The sequence below is a fragment of the Tiliqua scincoides genome, chromosome 3 (assembly GCF_035046505.1).
Source record: "Tiliqua scincoides isolate rTilSci1 chromosome 3, rTilSci1.hap2, whole genome shotgun sequence".
NCBI classification, from domain to species: Eukaryota; Metazoa; Chordata; class Lepidosauria; order Squamata; family Scincidae; genus Tiliqua; species Tiliqua scincoides.
In genome coordinates this window covers 87,454,193-87,473,807 of record NC_089823.1, presented here as the reverse complement: position 1 = coordinate 87,473,807, position 19,615 = coordinate 87,454,193, and the positions used below count along the sequence as shown (strand labels likewise).

Here is a 19,615-nt window from a genome sequence, read left to right as displayed (position 1 = left end):
TGTGGCCCTTCAGCCAAAAAATTTAGAGACTCCTGCTTTACAGGAAACCTTTTCAGTGCTAAAAACCCAAACAGGACATTTTTAAAAAATCAGCTTTGAAATGCATTATTAAGCAGAATTCTCAGTTCAGCTTCCACCAAATTGCTGTTTAGTTATAGCTGGAACAGCTTTCAACTCCTTGAGTATATCCAGTGCAATAAATTAATCTGCAGCTAAAGTACTGTCACCATTATTGCATCTGTCTAGAAGGGAGTCTTAGGGCCTGATTCTGTTCCGAGCCAGTTGCTGCTGCACTGCCTGCATAACAGTCATAGCAAAAGTGCTGTAATGCACTTCTGCACCAGCAGTGAGGTTATGGTGCTGGCACTGAGGCCTGCACCTTCCCTTGATACCACATTACTGTTAGTCATTAAGTGCCTCCACAGAGATGGGAAGCAAAGATGTCTACAGACAGAAATGGGTTTTATTCTTTGGCTTTTAAACAGCATGCATTTAAAACACAAAATATACAAGGCTTTGCATGTAGGAGCAGAGCAAGAGACCATTGCACTTGAAAGCAATGGTGACTAATTTTTTTTGTTAACAGGCCACAAGAGCATATGAGAAAGTGGCAGTCTACAATACACCACAATAGATGTACAACCTTTTGGCTGCCTGCTAAGCTACAGAGCAAGACCACAAACAGTCAGCCCTGATTATGCTACTGGTTGGCCAGGTCGTGGGCTCTTGTTCCTGTTCACTGTATCTGTAGTCCCCAGGCAGATGCGGTCTGTTAAGTACTGGAAGGCATGAAACCACATTAAAGCAGCATATATGCCTACACAACAACATAGCCTTCCTTGATCTTAATTGCAACACTAGCCCCATTTAGACCTTTCCCCACATTTCAGACCTTCCCACCCCTTGGTTCTGTACATGTCTCAGAGGAGGCAGAATAAGCATGCTGACAAGCCGCACTGCTGCCAGATACCTGCCCCTTATCCTCTCCATGACCTGTGTTTGTCTGCAGTGTCAAATGCTGAACCTGAGGGAGAAGCCCTCCCTACAATTGCCGTCTCTGTGTTCAGCATTTGCTGCTGCAGACACAAGTATTGATTTGGAGGCAAGGGTTTGGGGATCCTTGCCCAGTGGGGACTGCACTCCTAGTGTGCCTGATTGCCCCCCCCCCCAACACAGGAACAAGGACAAATGGGTCTTGAATAGGGTGGTTGTGTTTGGTTGAGGCTGTAGTTCACAGCAGTCAATACAACTAGCAGAGGAAAGTGCCACCATAAGTTGCCACAGATCTATCCCATTTCACATGTTATTTTTCCATATGCCTTAGGGTGAGCAGATTCTATTACATGCATGAGCATGGCACAAAGCAGTCTGAAGTGTCAGCTCTTTGGGGAGATACACCCAAATATATTTCTAGGATGATACTAAACTCTTGAATTAGATCTGAAACTGTGCAGGAAGTGAAGACAGACAATTTTCTGAGAAGCCACTAGTTTAAGTACAGGGTGCTAACAGGATGAAATTAGGGTTTATCCGTCTTTTAAAGAAAGCTGTGTTAATGGTACTAAATTTAGTCCTTGTCCTTCATGAACATCTGTTGCTTCTGTGTTATCGCATGTTATGTGCTTTGATAAAGGCTGTTTTCTGCGGGCTAATTTTTCAAGAATGTTTTTGCAGGTATCATTTCATCCATCCCCTTATACCTTTCAACGTACAAGCTGAACACATACTTGTAAGTATACTTCACTGCAGTCAATTGAAATGTTGGAGTAAACATGAAAGATCAGGCTTCATGAATCCATAGCTATTCGAAGAAAACAAACAAAGCATTCTCTATTTATTGCTTTGCATAATTTAAGCTTCTGCACAATGGTTATAATCCAGAGCCCTGTGTGAACAAAGACTACTATTGCTTGCTATAGCAAATGAGATGGGACCATACATAAAATTCAGCTAGCAACAATGCTTTAAAAAAATTCATTGCAACTAGTGTGGTCAGTTGAAAATAAGCATGTAAAATCACTGCAACAGAAAAACAGGAGGTGGATGGACTTTATTACATCGGATGGTTCAAATTTCAATTCTGGTTCACAAACAGACCAAAATAAAACATCAAGTAAAAAAAATTTGTTCTGGTGGTAGAAGAGAGACCATTTTCATTTGCCTAAGCATCTTTACCATATTTAAATAACAGGGCAGTCAGTCTTTAAAAACATACATTCAACCCATTAGAGTCCAAACATTTTGGAGCCTGCTTTGCCCACTGCACTTCTGTCAAAGAAGGTATTGGAGAATTGCCCAATTGCTTCACAGAGGCTGCTCATTCCCCATTGGGTGATGCATTTGTAAATGAGCATCTCTGTATACGAGAGAAAATAATTCCCTTTTCATATTACAATATGATATTCTTCTATTACAGAAAAGGCACAGCACCATTTTTAAATGTCAGGGTTAATAGTGCAATATGCCACTAACACAGACAGACACAGTTTAACACAAGGAAAATACTAACTTGCTTTGTTCTGATGTAAGCATCACATAAAGGGTTAAACCTTATGGAGGCTCACTCTCCTGAATTAAAGATACATTGTTTAAATCCTGAAATTCTATGGGAACTTGAAACAGATTCTACAAATACTTCTTGTGATCCTTGTACAGGGTCTGCAGTTGTGCTGCATCAGCACTTGGCCTTCTCACAGTTGCTGCAGAGGAACACCACAGTCTACAATTGTCACAGGGTGACTGGCAATTTCCTTCATCAGGTAAGTCTAAGAGTTTAGTAAGAGAACCAGAGTGCATGAAGGACATGAGGCAGGAATGGTAAATATGGACGGGAAACAGGAGAACTTTGCTTGTGATGCAGCCACAAAACTAACATATTCTCAATAATTCTCACATTGCTTCTTCCCCTTTTAGACCAAGAATAATTTAATACCAAACATCACTAGCTAAAGAGAATTTTTAAAAGTTTCCCCAGAAATGAAGCTTTGTTTTCTCAACAAGTCTCGGAACAAACATTGCTTCTGTCAGTGTGCTCACAGTATATAATGTCCTCTTCTGCACCTATATTTTTCAAGTATAAATCAACTAAACATTGCACCTTCCGTCAGTGATGGCTAACCAATATCAGAATTTTTTTTCCACATGCTTTCCAGACTGAAAAGCTTTTGGCGGCTCTGAATTAGCTCAACCTCTTTTGCAGTTACTATTCCCGTACCTCTTGTCAGAGACATGGTGCAGCAAAATGAGATGATTACAACATGCTGCTTTAACATCTCAAATAGGCTTCCCCCCACCAACAAAAACCTGACCAATGTTGTTACTTTAGACATAAGGTTGGATCTCAGTTAGACTTCTGCAAAACAGAAGCTCTGATCATGCAAGTTGAAAAGAGGTGATTTTTGCCAGTGTCCCCTTCCTTCTGCTATTTCCTGAAAATATGCTGTGAGGATTAGTGAACCTTCACCAGCAGATCTGCAAGAGGCACAGGGGGCTGTGGAGCAGAAAGGGGCAGCAAAACCCATCTGCCCTTGTACAACAGGACATTTTTGGTTCTCAGAAGTACTAACTGGGATCCAATTCAATGTCATCCAATGATGAAATTAAAAAGAGGGGTGTATCAAGGTTAGCATCTTGAGACCTTAATAAAACCAGTTGTAACAGATGTTAAATCAAACTTGCCAACTACATCTTCAGGCCTCAGTGCCTGAGGACACCTTGGATCACTGGGCAGTGGGGCTATTGCTACATTTTGCCGAGTCAGTCATCATGCATCCAGTGGAAATACTAGCCGAGTACCTCTGTTCATCAGTTCAGGTGCTTCAGTCGCAAGATCTTGTTCTAAGGCTTCCCCTGGGCTACTTTTTGTCTTCCTACCATCAAGACTTGTAGTAGCTGTGTGTGAGCCAGAGGACCCATTAGCAGTTATTGTAGTGTCCCCGTATGTCAACGTCAGGTCACTGTCATTCAGTATGAAATCCGAGTCTTCGTCTCTCAGCTGCTCCTGATTCTGAAAAGGGTGCAAAGTTTTGGTTTTTTTTAAAAGGCACACAGACACCCCTACTAATTTACCAAATTACAGTTACTCAGACAAAAAAATGCTATAGAATGTTCAAGGATTTAAGACAAACCGTCAAGATTATCCTGCACACAATTAAGACTATTGAAATCTTACTGAAGTCAATGAGATTTGAACTATCTGTGTGCAGAGTTTCCACTACATTTTCTGATAATTATTTTATATTCAACAACTCCTACAAGCAGCAACATAATGCAAGTCATCTGAAGATAGGTTGGGGGCTATTTAATATTTCTCCTTCACTCCCATACTGGACATTCAACCTTGACTGCTGATCAACACTGATAGTATGGCCTTCTTCCTTCTTTGTTAACCTCTCCTCCAAGAGCTCATCACCCAGTCTGTCCCTTAGCTTTGTCTGCTATCATTTTTCTAAAGCATCTGAGCAGTTAAATATGCAGAAACATTCCATAACACCGCAACACATGCTTAGGGATGTCTCATTTTAGTAGACTAAGCCAGGGCTCTTTCAGGGCTTTCTTATGTCAAGTTTATTTGAGCAAAATTATTTCTGCTGCTCATATCAGTGTTTTGTCAATGGGAAGAAAGGGTGGACAAAGTAAAAGAAAGAATAAAAATATCCAAGAATGGATTACAAAGTCCAGCAACTAATATAATGTCAGGTTAAAAAAAAAAAGTCCTGCCTGCAATTCTGTTATTTCCCCAAATAATTTCACCCAAAAAGTACTATTTGTGTTCTCCTTACATTCCTGGAACACCAAAAGGAGTGCTTCACAGTGAAGAGAAAATTTAGCTTTGACTCATGTTCCTTACTAGGTTCTGACTTAATACTTTTATCAGAGATCAAATTATAATTTCCAGTCAACATTGTGTCTTATATATGATCTAACTAATCTTAGGCGCACACACAGAGAGAGAGAGAGAGAGAAACCCCTTAAAAAAACTGCTTTAAAAAAACTTGACTGACAGCTTTGCTTAATATGCATACCCAGGATTACTTGCCTTAAGTGGAAAAGACATGCAAACACTTCAGATGGAGCCTGGGTAATCTGAAACATTCTTCTGAAAATGAGGCAGGAAAATAGCCCATGTGGATCCCTAAGGAAAATCTTCCAAAAATAACCTTAAACTGGCCTCTCCAACTCCTTGCATTCTTAAAGATAACATCACTTGAATTCACTCAAGAAGTCTGCTTCACTGTTACTCATCCCATTGAAAAAAAAATATTTTAAAAAAATATGCCTGGAGTATCCCTAGATCCATGCTATTATCCTCACTAGAGGACCCTCAGTAAGAGAGCAATGTTTTATCAGAATTGGCACTAAAAGCATTAACAAACTGGTGTCTTATTTTCAGTATAGTTTCTCATCCAAAGTGGGAAAAATAAGTGTGCAATACAGTTCAATATGAGCAATCCTGAATTTAACAGACAGTGAAAATAACCTGTGCGATTTTCAGAGTTAATGAGACAAGCTCATGTAACTTGGGTCTTTCCAATTTGTAGTCAGTACGAGAGAACTACTGTGGAGGGATTTGTGAAAAACCCCATCTGCACAATTAAACGTCTGTCCCCCATTATTTCAGGAAGGTGCCATCCATTTTTAGTTTGTACATGTTAACATACAAACAAACCTCAGCAGGGATCCACAAACTTTGGCTGGCCTTAGTAGCCAGCTATTAAGCCCTCACTACTTCCAAGCTCTTTGGCATACAAAGACTATTTGGGAGAGGGGACAGCCTATCACTTTGCACTGGACTTTTTATCCCCTCCCTTTATTTGTAAATGATAAAACATTGATAGCTTGTGCTGGGATTGCATATTCTCAGAAACAACAAGAACTCCTTGTAAGAGCCTTCAAACATGGCACCATGTGCAAGACTCCTTGTGTGTTGAAGGAACTGAAACACAGGAAGAGGTATTCTTGCTGTGTCCAAGTGCATGAAAATCCTGACAAACAAGAGCAGGAGGCTGCCTCCCCCCCCCCCTTCAAAGCCCTTTGCACAAGACTTGAGAGAAGGGAAGAATCCAATTCTTTTCCTTGGCATGAGGCAGGAGAATGAGACAATTCTGAGACATGCATTGAATCTGGAGGCAAGCAGCGTGTCTCATGTTGTGCTGAGATTGGGTGGGTGGACAAAAGGAAGCAATTCATGTTCACCCACAGCTGCTTGGCAACTGCATTTGTGTAACTTTGAATCTCCCCCCCCCCCAACTTCAAATGCAGCAAGCTGTTCGTTTAAAATCAAACATCCAACCATAAATTTGATATACATGAAATATTGTGGCATTAAGCAGAAACATTTTTAACAATCCTAGGCTGCAATCCTACCCAGGAGTAAGTCCCATTAACTATCAAATACACAATAGCCCGTTAAAAGAACAGATCTGTAACATTACTACAAATGCAGTCACATATCATAGGAGCATCAAGTCTAATATATTAAAAGTAAAATATTGAAATGAATGGGGACTCACCTGAAATTGGCTAGCAACCCACTTAGTGGGTCTCAACCCACAGTTTGGGAAACATTGTTCTAGAGTGTTTCTATGCAATCACATGCAGTATTTAGTATCTTCGCTGAGAGTGGCCCAGCTTAAGATGGTACCATTATGAGCAACTAGTGCTCTGCACAATTCCTATACTTATCTGACAATTAATAAAGAACTTAAAGCATTTGTAAGCACAGCTTTTGAAGATGTCAATCTGTGATGGTCCAAGGGAAGAGGCCCTTTATCTGGTACCTCCTTCCTCTCCCAACACAACCTTAATCCAGAATTTTAAAAGGTAGCAATCACTACCATTATCAAGGGTCAAACCAGATGGGGAATTCCTCTCTTCCAAATATATGATAGAAACCCCAGATTCCTAGGAGTCACCTGAAAACAGATGCAATAGTGTGGCACCAGTGGTTCAGGGACAAAACAACACATTCTTTTATGAATATACCAGGCCAGGCAGGTTAAATATCAAAACAAGGAGGAAGCTTATTAAACAGGGCAGCAAACAAAAGGGGGAAACAGGTAATTTCAAGCAGGAAATGCAATATGAAGAGTCCATGCAATGTTCTTACAATACAATGGGGAGTATGTAAAAAGCAAGCAGGAAAAACAGACATCTGACACATTTCCTAAATTTAAGCTGCAATCCTAAACACACGTCCTTGGAAGTAAGCCCCTTAGAACTTCAATGGGGCCTGCCTTCAGAGTACATATGAACAGGATTGTACTGTTAGTCCTGTATTTTATTTGCTCTGGTTGAGATCCCTATCTGCAACGGCACCTCTCTTCCTGAAAGGTGGGTAGGATCTCAAGGATATACTGGTCACTTGGTCATCATCAAGGGGATTCTTCAGCTCAATCTTATATGCCCTTTATTGGTCGATGTCATCATTTTGCCTCACTGATCAAGTCATTGTCATGTAGACATCCTTATTTACCTTCAGACCTGGCTAAGTGGAGGGGCACCCAATCTGGATGCATTCCAGTTTCAGGAGGAGAAGTTTGCTTAACCAATGTCTTCTAGGATGAAGGAACTTAATCCATAAACTACAAACTGTACATTGTCCCATAAGTATTGACCAGCTCATTTTGAGACATCTTTTCATTACACTTTCTCTACTGACAAGTAGTAACATCTCACAATGCCTTGCCCAACCACTCAAGGTTGACTGCCCCATGTAGCACTTATTGGGCACTAGTGTGCTGGTTGTTCTGCAGTTAAGACTGCAATCCTATGCACACGTGCCTGGGAGTAAACCCCACTGACTATAACAGGACTTACTTCTAAGTAGACATGCATGGAATTGGGCTCAGTCTATAGAAAGTACAACTCCCATTTTTTAGCTACCATAGTTAGTTTACCCTACATTATTAAGTTATAGTTTAAAAAACCCAAGAAACTCTGTAAGGTATTCTTAAATAGGGTACGTGCCCACCTGATGAACAATTTAACCCCAATAATTGCAATATTGCAGCAGTGATTTTTCAGGCTTGACTTTTTACATACATTTACAGGTAAGCCACAGCATGTTGCCCACTTACATTGTCCAGCAGCACAGAAAGTACTGGGTGTTGCAATATTTGGAAACTAGAATGTTAACCATTTTCAAGAAAATGAAATAATTTGCTGCTAAGGAAATGTTTTTCATTTTGTTAATGAAAAAATTGTCACTGGGAACAAATGGCACACTTACCTCATAAACCTGGGGGCTAGTCAAGCAATGAGCTATCAATCCACACCAACTTGGGAGAGTCGCAGTCAGTGGAGGGCCACTGTGTGTGAGAATGGGCTTGAGGTAACTTAATAGGCCATTAAGGAGAATACATGCCCTTAGAAACAGGGTTTTATGCAGCCCTATTTTGATTCATACATTCTCTGACAATGACTTATGCAACACTACTTTAAAACTACCCTTAGCAGATCCGAAGAATGACTTGATGACTTCAGGTCAGTTTATATGTTAATGCCAAACTGCCTCTGTGCAACAGCAATTCCACATCACAGTCATACGGCACATGAAGCATGTGCCTTCTCCAAAGTCCAAATCCCTTTGCAGACTGACAGCCCAATCCTGAGCTGCCCAGGGCATAGGGCTGTGGCGGTGCCAAAAATAGCTGCTGCCGCATCCTGCATGCTTCAGGCAGCAGCTGGCAGCTCCTTGGGAGAAGGGGACTTCTTCCTCTTCCCCTGGGTAAACAGAGTAGCCCCACAATGGGGCTACTCAATTCACCTTATGGCACGTTTGCGACAGTACGCAGCAGCAGTAAACTGGTGCACCAAACTCAGGATTGGGCTCTGAGGCATCAAAAGTTCAAGCAAGTTCAAGGCATCAAAAGTTCTCTTAATGCTGGGTTCCGGTGGGGTAGGTTTCCCTCAGAGACTTCCCCTGGACGGTTCTTCACAACTTTCTTATTACCTGGTTGAAGTGGGAAACAGTTTTTAATTTAAGCAATTAAATGGCCTGATATTATGGCACCTAGTGTATGCAATTCTTGTAACAGGGCTTACTGCCAGCACACCACCATAAAACATGAAGTTATATCCCGATATTTAGGGGCTACAATGCAGGATTAGTTTAGGAAAAAGTCAAGGGTCTGTAGATTGCATCATCTCCCTTTGCTTTCAAAGGAAGCCAGATGCCTTAGTGATGTTTACTTATTACTATTTATTACTACTACTATTACTATTATTATTAACAGTTTTTATATACCGCTTTTCAACAGAAACTTCACAGAGCAGTTTACAGAGAAAATCAAACAATTAATGTTTGTTACATTAATTTACCTAACAACTTGCCTATAACATTCATTTCAGGCACGGTTCTTGATCTCAACAGCTGAAACACAATTCTGCCACAGTCAAATGAACTTAGGAGCCAGTGTGTGTGTGTGGGGGGGGGGGGGGTTTAACAGAAAGCTGAAATTAGATATGGGAACTCACCAGATGACCGTGGACAAGTCACCATCTATTAGCCTAATCTACCTACCTCAAGGGTTGTTGCATGAATAAGTACCTATAGTATATATGGAACTGCCTTGGTCATCTTGGCAGGAGGGTAGAATAGTCAAACAATCATGTTGCTTTATATGGGCTGCTTCACAACAGAACTGCGTAAAAAGTTTAGCCACTAGCTTTCTACTAGGAGACAGAGTCAACCATTAGCACACTGCCACACAGCTTCAGCCCTTTGGGAGCTGTGCCCAAGAATTGCTGCCGTAATTCGAGTGCTGTTTGTGAAAATACTTTGTTCACTCCTGTACTAGTAAAGGAGTGACCAAACCACCTCTTTGACAACAGCCTCTTGATACAAAGTTGCTTGTAAAATCTTGGAAAGGATACTTGTGGTCAAAGCTATACCACAGCCTGAAGATCCATGCACTTTCCTGCTTGGTCCTGTTCCTTCTTTCAGCATCTGGAACATCCTGAGAGGGAAAGGACACATTTGTTATACAGAATGCCAGGTTTGAAAGCAGTTGTGCTCAACTAGTAAGATTTCATTACAAAACATGTGACTTTACCAGAAAGTGGGGGCAAATGCCTTCGAAGTCAGCAGTTCATGAGCACTGCAAGCATTACCATAATCAAGCCACAATGTAACATAAGTTCCTGCAAGCCAAGCCCAGACAATTCAGTTGGCAGTGCTCAGTTTGGGACTGAAAATGAGCTGAAACTAAGGCCTCCCCCAAGTCCTCACCATGTTTTTGCCTAGTTTTGTTGCTCCCTATTACGCCATTAAAAGAAAACCCACACCTCCCCCCCACCACACACACACTGAGCCACATTTAGTGTATTGTCTGGCCTTAAATAAACATGAGATCTATGCCTCCCATTACATAGGAGGAATAAGAAACTTAAGCCAGCACAAGCAAAGATAGGTAGATCACATAGATATTGACCAGAAAGTACACCACTGCGTTTCTTTGTCTCTGAAATCCAAGGAAGTTTAAAGCATTTGGGGTTATCTTGGGAGAGGTAATCAAAGATCTGATAAATGTCAGCCAGACAAAACTCCACTAGTGTTAACACGTTAAATGTAATCCTTTTAATGCAATAGCACAACCACAAGGCGACTAAGCCACCTGTTTCCCAGCTGCTACTTGGTATTGGCTCCAGCACAAAACAGCAACTGCGTCTAAGAGTTCTGGAACCAGGTCAGGACAAGCACATTGGAACAAAGACAAGGTCAAGTTTTTTGTTTTGTTTTTTTTAAATTTTGTTAAATGAGTCTTGAAACTACCAACACAAATTAAGTTAGGCACAGACTCAATGAGCACACTTCCATCAGACTGAAGGACCAGGCTGCTCCACTTACAGAAAGCTAAGCTGCAGTACTTAAGCAATATTTGGTATCATTATAAAAGGAAATACAGTGGATCTGGTGGAAGCAAAGGCAAGGGCTCTTCTGAAGAAGTAACCATTGTCATGATGCATCAGGCAGACATAAGACATGGTGCATAAGGAGGGGGACTGGACAGGAATGAATATGCCAGGGGACATAGTAATGTCCCATCTCCCACACCATAAGGCAGAATAGTTGGGCAAGCTTGAAAGAAGCTCCCAAGGAGACAGGAACAACGATTGTCTCCTCACTCACAGGTACGTGGGAACGGCTTTTCCAGAATATCACACTACAAGGCTGAGGCCATCTCTGACCGATGCAGTCACATAGGCAGGAAGATTCAGTGGGTCTTTTCAACAAAATTAGTATTCTGGCAGGATGGCGATTAGGTGGAAAAAGTCTACGCGACCTACTTTATCCACATGCAGTAGCACTGCTTAACACCAAAATTTCACATTTCACTGAAAAGCAGCTCCAGTAATGGCTGCAAGCAGCACGTAAAGGGCCCTCAAAAGAGGCTGCAGCAGTGCTGCGTGAAGAGTGATTCCACTGGGTGCAGGGCGTAGTTTTATAGAGACAACATGGACTATTCCTGTTGTATTTCACTTCTCCTCAGCAGACTCCACAGTGAGCCCTCAATTTAACAGACTTCAGAAACAACTGACATTTTCTGCTTCATTAAAAGCTAGTCATATGTGTTTTGTACATGTGCATCTACATTATCTTAAAACCAAATGCACTGAAAGGACAGCCTTTCCTCCCATTAGTTCATTGTGTTGACCATTCACTGTATATGGTAGAAGCAGGTAATTTGGCAATTAAGTGGCATAATTGCTTAGCCAGAAGCTTCAACCACCATGTCAGGTGGGTGGTGGAACCAGTAAAAGGAGTGCCACTTATTAAAGCATTGGTTAAACAAGTCCTCCTGGTCAACTCCCTTAGTTACCAGGCAGGGCTCCCTCTGCAGGGCCATTCCATCCTGCTTCCTTCATTACAAGTGCCGTCTAGATTGAATAGATGTCCCACTTCCATCCTCCTGAGGCCTTCCTTCTAGAGAAAGAGTGGAATATTTTTTCTAAAGAAAAAGTGGAATATCTCTATTCCTCTAGGGTGCTGAATGGTACCGTGGAAGAAGCCTTGTCAGATAAGTGAAGTAGCAGAGGGAGCCCTCTTAGGGAAGAGGGACTTGTAAAAGCTGTGTTAGCTAGCATATTTGAGTAACTAGCAGCTCTCATTCTCCACACTTGCCAGATAACACAACTTTTACTGCATTTCAAAAGTCTGCCTTTAACTTGTTCCAGACGCAAGGGTTCATCCTAACATGTTAGTAGTGCCTTCTAAAGCAAGTTAAAACAGAAGACACTAAAATATGTATTTTTCCCAATGAAGAGCCAAAACACACAGCTTTTGCTCCTGTTAATGAAACCAACCATATCCTGCACCCAGTGCAATAATCTTCTTCGCATTTGTACATGTTGAGTCTCAGTATTCGAGAGGTTTCAGTTCCCAGAACTCACATGGATGGCAAAAAATCACATTAAAGCAAACCCATTTAAAAAAAACAATGTCCCTTTGCTAGGGTTTAAAAACTGCCTTGCTAACCTTTGTGATGCAAAAGAGTCATTAGGCAGACAATCCAGTCTCTCTCCAGGCACATAGAAAGGCTTCAATCCAAGCCAGCGACCCCTCCCTTCACCCAGAGTGCAGCACTGGGAAAGAATGCAAAGTGATTATTGTTCTTTCATGTGCTCAAGGGGAAGGGAGAGGTTGCTTGCCTTGGAGTGAAGCTGTTCAAGTTCCCAGAGAGAGAATAATTGGTGGATTGTCAGCTGGCTGCCCTCTCTCGCTATTGTTAAATGACTTTATTCCTTTAATTTAAAGGGCCCTTCTCATCATGTTGAGATAAAACTGCAGGTGAAAAATTAGTGGTTAATTTAGGTTATACCTGTATTTATGGTGTCACCTTCTTTGGTAACTTTTAAAGCTGGCAATAGCCAGGAGAGGAGATCATGGACACGATGACAAAGGTAACCCCAGAACTCCCTCCTTGTGTTACTCTGTGCTTCCCCCCCCCCCCCACAGATATTTATTATGCCTCTTCAGCACTCAAGAAAAAATTGGTCCCAAGACGTTCAGGTTTGCAAAACCTACGTTTGTATCAACTTATGCTTTTCATATGATCAAGAAAGAAAAATAAATAAGAGGCTCTAAATATTTTCTAGAATTTTACATACAATTAGCACCAAAGCGATCCTAGTCCAAGACATATTTTCATATAGCTGCAAACTAATTTGCCAAAGTGGCATTTATTATCAAGGATCTGTTGAACTACTCACTCCTTGTAAGACTTGAAAACTGTCATTGCTTGGTGGTGGGTCCTGATCAGGATCAACTCCAACTCTGCACAAACATCAGGGGGGGAAAAAAACCCATAAGCGATGATGTTAGCTGAGCATAAATGTCCTTTAAAACTAGACTTGGAGCCACTGTAAAAGGTTCAACACAACAGTAAAATGCTAAGTGTGTTCTTACTGCATGAGCAATTTTACAACATGTCTTTACTGTACAAGTGTCATGCAGACAGTTTTGTCTTGTGACTTAAGCGGACAGTTGCACAATGTGCTATTATAAGCATAAGATTTCTGCCAAGCCCTTAAAATCCTGGTTAAAATTTCTTCAGAGTTGTAGTTAGCATGTTATTTTGTAGAACGTCAATTGTCATTTCCAGTATCTTGGAACAAGCATTTTTCTTAAGAGAACTTATTCACAGACAGCCGCACTAGAGTCAGTGTGCTTTATAGTCCACTGTTTAGAGCAAAAGATTAGGGCTAGAGAAACCCAGAGTCACATCTCTACCCACCCAGGATGCTCAGTGGATATCTTGGACCAGAATCTGTCTCTCTCTTTTCCTCCCTACAGGGTTTTGTGAGAATAAAGGGGTGGGGCCCCAAGTATCCCAAGCTGATCTCCTTGGAGGATGGATAGCATACCAGTGTAATAAATAAATCAGCTAGAGAAACCCGAAAGTGTCTTCTGTGTGTGAAAATATTTTATAAAAGCTGGATTTCCATTTTTATCAGAGTGATGTGATATTGGATATGAGTTTAACAGCCCAACTCCACCTTGGGCCCAGAGTGTGCAGGAGTGCTGGCACAGCTTCTGCTGCATGCTATGGGCCAGCTGGGGACCAGGCAGTGATGGAGTAAAGTTTTTTTACTTAACTACTCCACCATGCCATGGTCCAATTGCCCTGTGCCAGATCTTTGACTGCTGTAAGTCTGAATGGGTCAGGGGAGCCATGTCAAGGACTGACCAAGGCCATAGGATATCAGTGGCGCTGCTGCACCAATGGCCTGGGCCTTGTGCTGCAGCACTAGCTCCATCACTGCAAAATCCAGATAGGATTGGTTGCAAGTAAGTTTATGGCATGGGCTCTTTGACCAGGGAGTTAATACAATAGTTTGAAGTGGGATTAACAACACAATCCTATGTGTATCTACTCAAAAGAGTTCAATGGGGCAAACTCCCAGGTAAGTGTATATAAGATTGCAGCCTAATGAAGGTCTTACATTCTAAGTTAGCCCTGAAACCAAACAATAGAGCAACAGGAAAGTTTCCCTTTTGACCAATACAGACTGTGACAGGCAATTTTGAAGGCTCAGATACTTTAGGCCAAGGAGGCCACAGAGCAGTAGCATAAAGAGCTGAGAACAAGGTGAAGCCAAGCCAAGGGATATCAGTTCAACTCGCTGGAGGCTGCAAGAGTATACATTTTGCAACATGAAAGAGAAAGTGATTAGGCACACCAGCAGCCTGTATCAGTGATCAGAAGAACACAGAAAGTTTATATAGCACAGGGCTAATGTAGTGCCAGTTCTCTCCTGGGTACATTCAACAACTAGAGTTCGGTTACATGCTGAAGTGTCAGGTGTGCAAAAGTAGGTGTCTACCTATTGCAGCTGACTGTACTGGACAGCAGGCTGGATAAGCCACTGATTTTACCAAGTACTGGCCAAGTTGCTTCAGCAACTACCTTAGAGTTCCAATAGAACATTTGGGGCAAGGAGATTTGAGATAATAAGGGCATAAACGTCAATCAGATAGATGTACAATGAGAAGCCATTATGCTTGTCTCACTACCTAGTAAGTTACTATTCTTTAAATCAAGGACTTATATATCTGCCTAAGGACCCCCCACCCGCCCACACATACACCTCTACCTGAAAGAGGGACTTCTTCAATTAAGGGGTTATACCTCAATTTCCAATAATTCCTTTGTTACTCCGAAGGCTATAACCTCAACTCATCTTCCCAAAATTTTCCATTATGTCACCAATTCCTCCCCACCCTTTAACAACATCAGAAAGGTTATGTTGCACAGAGGCCTTCTGATAAAAGGAAGCAAATCAAAATCATAGCTTCAATGAACTTTCAATAGTGTTAACTTTCAAGACTCGTGATTAGTGCATTCACTTTAAGATCAGTAATTGGAGAAGGATTTTGTGGTGTTTGACATCAGTATCATAACTCTGTGAAGTATTCATCTCCAGTGCAATAAAACCTACTATAACATGGATAAACAAACCTCTTCCACAAGAACTTTCAGTGCCCCATATAAAGCTAGCTAGCATCCCCAGGCCTTAATTCAGCTACTTTTGAATCAGTTCCACACTCATGCCAAGAATCCCACAGTCTCCTTATACAAAATAAAGCTTGGATAGTTCATCCATTTTTATGAGAACATTCTCTAGGCAGCCAATAATTTCATCTTTTGTATAAATTCTACTTAGAAGACAAAACATCCTTTTTTAGTATTGGGCTTGCTTCAAGAAGATTTTTTAAATGTGTTGGTTACAAATGAAATTCTTAGAATTCTACGAAAACAGTCCAGCGAAGGCCTTATATCAAGTGAGCAAATATTGCTCTAGCGGTCCAAGTGTTGGGGGGGGGGGATTACAAGCGTGCTCTGAATTGTAAGATTTCCCCAGAACATACTTGGTTTGTACAGTCTTTGCACTTCCCTTTTAAAACTCACACACCATGGAAAATGGCAACTATGTCCATATAAAGCAAAGTGTGCTTATAACCAAGAGAGCTGTAGAGTCTTCTGCAGTATTAAGAGAAAACATGCAACAGCAGGCAAAGGAATACATAAGCATGAGGTTAGAAAGATGAAGAAAGCCAAGCATCAGGTAGAGTTTGTTACCAAGGGAGTTATACTTGTCACCTGAAGTACAGCCAGCGGCTTTCATTCATCTCTTCCACCGATGGAACATGGTCGCCAACTCTAATACAGCACAAGAATGCAATGTAAATAAAGTGGGGGGGGGGGAGGGAGAATTGTTGTGAGCCTTTGGAGAAAACCCCTCCAGCTCACAGACAGGCAAACAAACATAAAGAGAAAAAAATAAAATTTGAAACATAACAAGAATGTAGTGAACCAGACAGGGGCCCAAGGCTACAACTGAGACTTTGTCGCCTCATTCCTATACTTGACTCAGTTTCCTGTACCTTCTTCCCCAGACCAGCTGCTTGTACTCTTCCCTTTACACCCCTCTGAGTCTTTCCTCTTGCTTCTGGGAATACTTTTTTTCTTTTTGTTTCTTTCCCTGGCCACCTGCTTCTCCATGCTGCAGTTTCCTTTCCTTACTTCCTGTGCTTGCAGCTTACTAAAACAGCCTTTATCTTTGCCCCTCTGACCCACTTCTTCCTCTGGCAATCCTTCCTCGGGCTTCTCTCTCTCAGATCATTGCCAACTCTGCTCTCTTCCCCCAGCAGCAGCCCCAACTAACCATTCCCCATCTCAAAGATCCTCATTAATGTTCAAAGCCTGGATCCTCATCACAGCTCAGGGACAAAAAGAACGAAAACCGAGAGCGTCAGCGAACCAATATGTTATGTGCTGATAATCATTCTGAAGCCCATATTTTCTTGAGAGTGAGATGCCAGACAAAAGTTAAAGTACCATTTGAGGATAATTCGGATCATTTATTTTGCACAAGTTTCTAGACACATTAAAGGTCATTCTCTGCCCTTCTATAAACTCCATTGTAATGGCTACAATCCAGGTGCAAATCTAGAATGTTGAGAGGCACCCAAGTCACATTGTGTCCTAAATGTGCATATATTTGGGCACAATAAAAGCATTATTGTTGTGGATAAGTGAAGACCAAGGAGCACAGCAGTGACAATCAGGAAAGATAGGGAAGGGATGCGACCTGCCTGGTTCTCTAGCACTGTGACCCAAGGTGTTCCAGTAGTCTGCAGAGAGACTCAGATGTCCATCACCTTTTTCTGTTCTTTCAGAGAATCTTTCCCAGTCCTACCCAAAGATTTCAAGGGTTGAGTCTGGGACATTCTGTATGCAAAGCAGGCACTTCACCATCAAGGCATGGCCACTCCCCAGTTGAATTCAGAAATTAAATCCATCCCTCATTCCAAACAATAAAGCTCAGATTGGCTTGTGCTCTGCTTAGCGGCTTCAGTTTGGTGTCCCTTGAATACAGGCACTTACAACTCTCTTTTGAAATTTCTAATAGCTAAATATTTGTCCTAGACATTGCCATTATACATACAAGTCCAGCCTATTTATACACGGATTTTTTATACACCGATTTGACTCAACACGAATGGCCCCTGCAAATGAGAGAGAATGTGCTGATCCCTGGAGAAGGGGAAAAATGCATCCCTTTAAAATCAGTTTTAAAAACTGAACAGTCCTTTAACAATGGCCTCCTTAATGAGAGGGGGGGCAGCTGGCTGACAATCCATCAATACTTCTCTCTCCTTCGGCCCCTCCCTTCCCCCAGCACATGAAAGAAACTGATCATTTTGCATTGGTGAAGGGAGGGGCTGAGTGAAGTGCTGATGGATTGTCTTCTTAATGACTCTTATCTTAGAGTCAAAAGGTCAGTAAGGCTGTTTTTCAATCACTGGAGCAAAGAAACTTTGTTTTTTAAATTGATTTGCTATAGTGCGGTTTTTTTTATCCTTGTGAGTGCTTGGAATAGAACCCACAGGAAAAATTTGTCTCAGCCTGTATTTCATTGTTGCTCTAATCAACAAGGATCAAGTGAATGACCAATATACAAAAGCATACATGATTTCTAATTAACTTCAGCTGGTGTGAATACCATCTTTATGCAAACCCCAAACTAAAAATAAAGGCAGCAAATGCTTAAGAAAGCCTGAACTGCTGAACTACTTTCCGTCTACCACACAACACTTATGTTTACATTTGTGTCCATGAGGTCTCCTACTCCCAAGGAGCAGCAAGCCACTATTGGAGCTGCAGTTGAATTTCCTTCCTCTGTGAGAACAACCAGCAAAATGAGCTTAAGTCAGCTGCTTTTTGCAGAAGAAGTCTGCCAGCAGTTTTTTGTTTCCTGACTCACAAACTCCCCCCCCTCGAAGATTATCTGCAGAAGAATGCCTTTTTCATGACTATGTGGAAACTTCATTTTCAGCTCTCCTATATAATTTGTTGAATTGTACATTTACACTATGACTCTCTACTGAGTAACTGGACGTTTCAACAACAAAAAAAACATTCTAAAAGCCACATTAGTAGCAAAAGAAATAAGATGTTTCCTTCCCCAGAGGGACTCATAATCTAAAAAGGAACACAAGGGAGTCACCAGGGACAACCACTGGAAAAAATACACTGTGCTGGGGCAGTTGCTCCCCCAGGCTAAAGGCAAGAAGTGGTCTTTGCACACAGTGGCAGAGGACCGCAGCACTGAATTCATAACCTCTTCCACTGAGAGTGCTATCAATAGCCTTCTACAGCTTCCTACAGCTTCTACAGCCTCCTACAGCTTCTGCATTGTGCTCTCTACTAGCAATATTTTGAAATCTGCCTTAAATGCCAGACTAAAACTGCTGTTACAGACAGATTTTTCTTCAAACATTTTGCAGACTGTTCACCATCAAACAGAGAGAGGGCAGACTGCTTGGATGTCCTTTCATACTCAAGTCTCCTGTGTAACTAGTTCTTAGCCCCCAGCCTGCATCCAGTATTCTTTAGGTAGTTAGTAAAAAAGGGAAGTCTTTTAGTAAGTGAGGCTGCAGTAGCAGCAACCAACTTCTTTTCCCCTCTCCAATTTAAGCTGCACACGACTGCCACCTCCTGGTTTAAAGGCTTCATCTTAACCAGCTTTTGCAAACAACTTCAGTGCATATGATCACTATTATCTTACAGACAGTTTCCAGAGCTAACTAAAAGGAAGAGAATCTCAAAGGATTTCCAGTTGCCCTTCAGAGCAAAAGCTTGAAAGTCAGCCACAGCAAAGTTGTGTTTGCTTTCTCCCCAACTTATCAGAAGACAGTAAAAGTTACCAGGATGCCTAAGATGATCCTTGGCAGCTGCAAAATCTAGTTTTTCTTAGGGATTCTGGTTTCACTGGAACTAACTCCTAGCAGGGGCAGATCCAAGGGGGCCATGGGTGCATGTCCCCCCAAACTGATGCCAGAGGGGAAGGGTGCTTACTGGGACGGGAAGCAGCCCAAGCACAGCTGGCAAACCAGGTTTACCTGCCTGGAAAAGGTAGAATGGGAGCCCAGGTCTACCAGGCAGGAAGATTTGGGCTCCGAGTTCAGGTGGGAGCCCAGATCTACCTACCCAGCAAACTGGCCATCAAGGCCAGTTGAACCAGGAACCCAGGTCTACTCAGCAGGTAGATCTGGGCTCCTAGTCCAGGTGAGAGCCCAGGTCTCCTCGCCCAGAGAACCTTAGCCGCA

At 41.9% G+C, this 19,615-nt stretch overlaps 1 protein-coding gene across 2 annotated transcripts in view; it reads right to left on the bottom strand.

Annotated features, from left to right (window-relative positions):
• Window positions 1-1,875: 1,875 nt before the first annotated feature.
• Window positions 1,876-19,615, bottom strand: part of SLC9A7 (solute carrier family 9 member A7) — a 64,712-nt gene continuing 46,972 nt past the window's right edge. Inside the window, exons 13-17 of one of the 2 annotated variants that reach the window (XM_066619551.1) lie at window positions 16,104-16,163; window positions 13,213-13,276; window positions 9,877-9,959; window positions 8,231-8,336; window positions 1,876-4,006 (exon numbers count right to left, since the gene is read on the bottom strand). In XM_066619551.1, the coding sequence (XP_066475648.1) occupies window positions 3,764-4,006; window positions 8,231-8,336; window positions 9,877-9,959; window positions 13,213-13,276; window positions 16,104-16,163 (556 nt within the window). In that variant the 3' untranslated portion in view covers window positions 1,876-3,763. The remainder of the gene's footprint in view (window positions 4,007-8,230; window positions 8,337-9,876; window positions 9,960-13,212; window positions 13,277-16,103; window positions 16,164-19,615) is intronic. The other variant, XM_066619552.1, reaches the window with a different exon arrangement.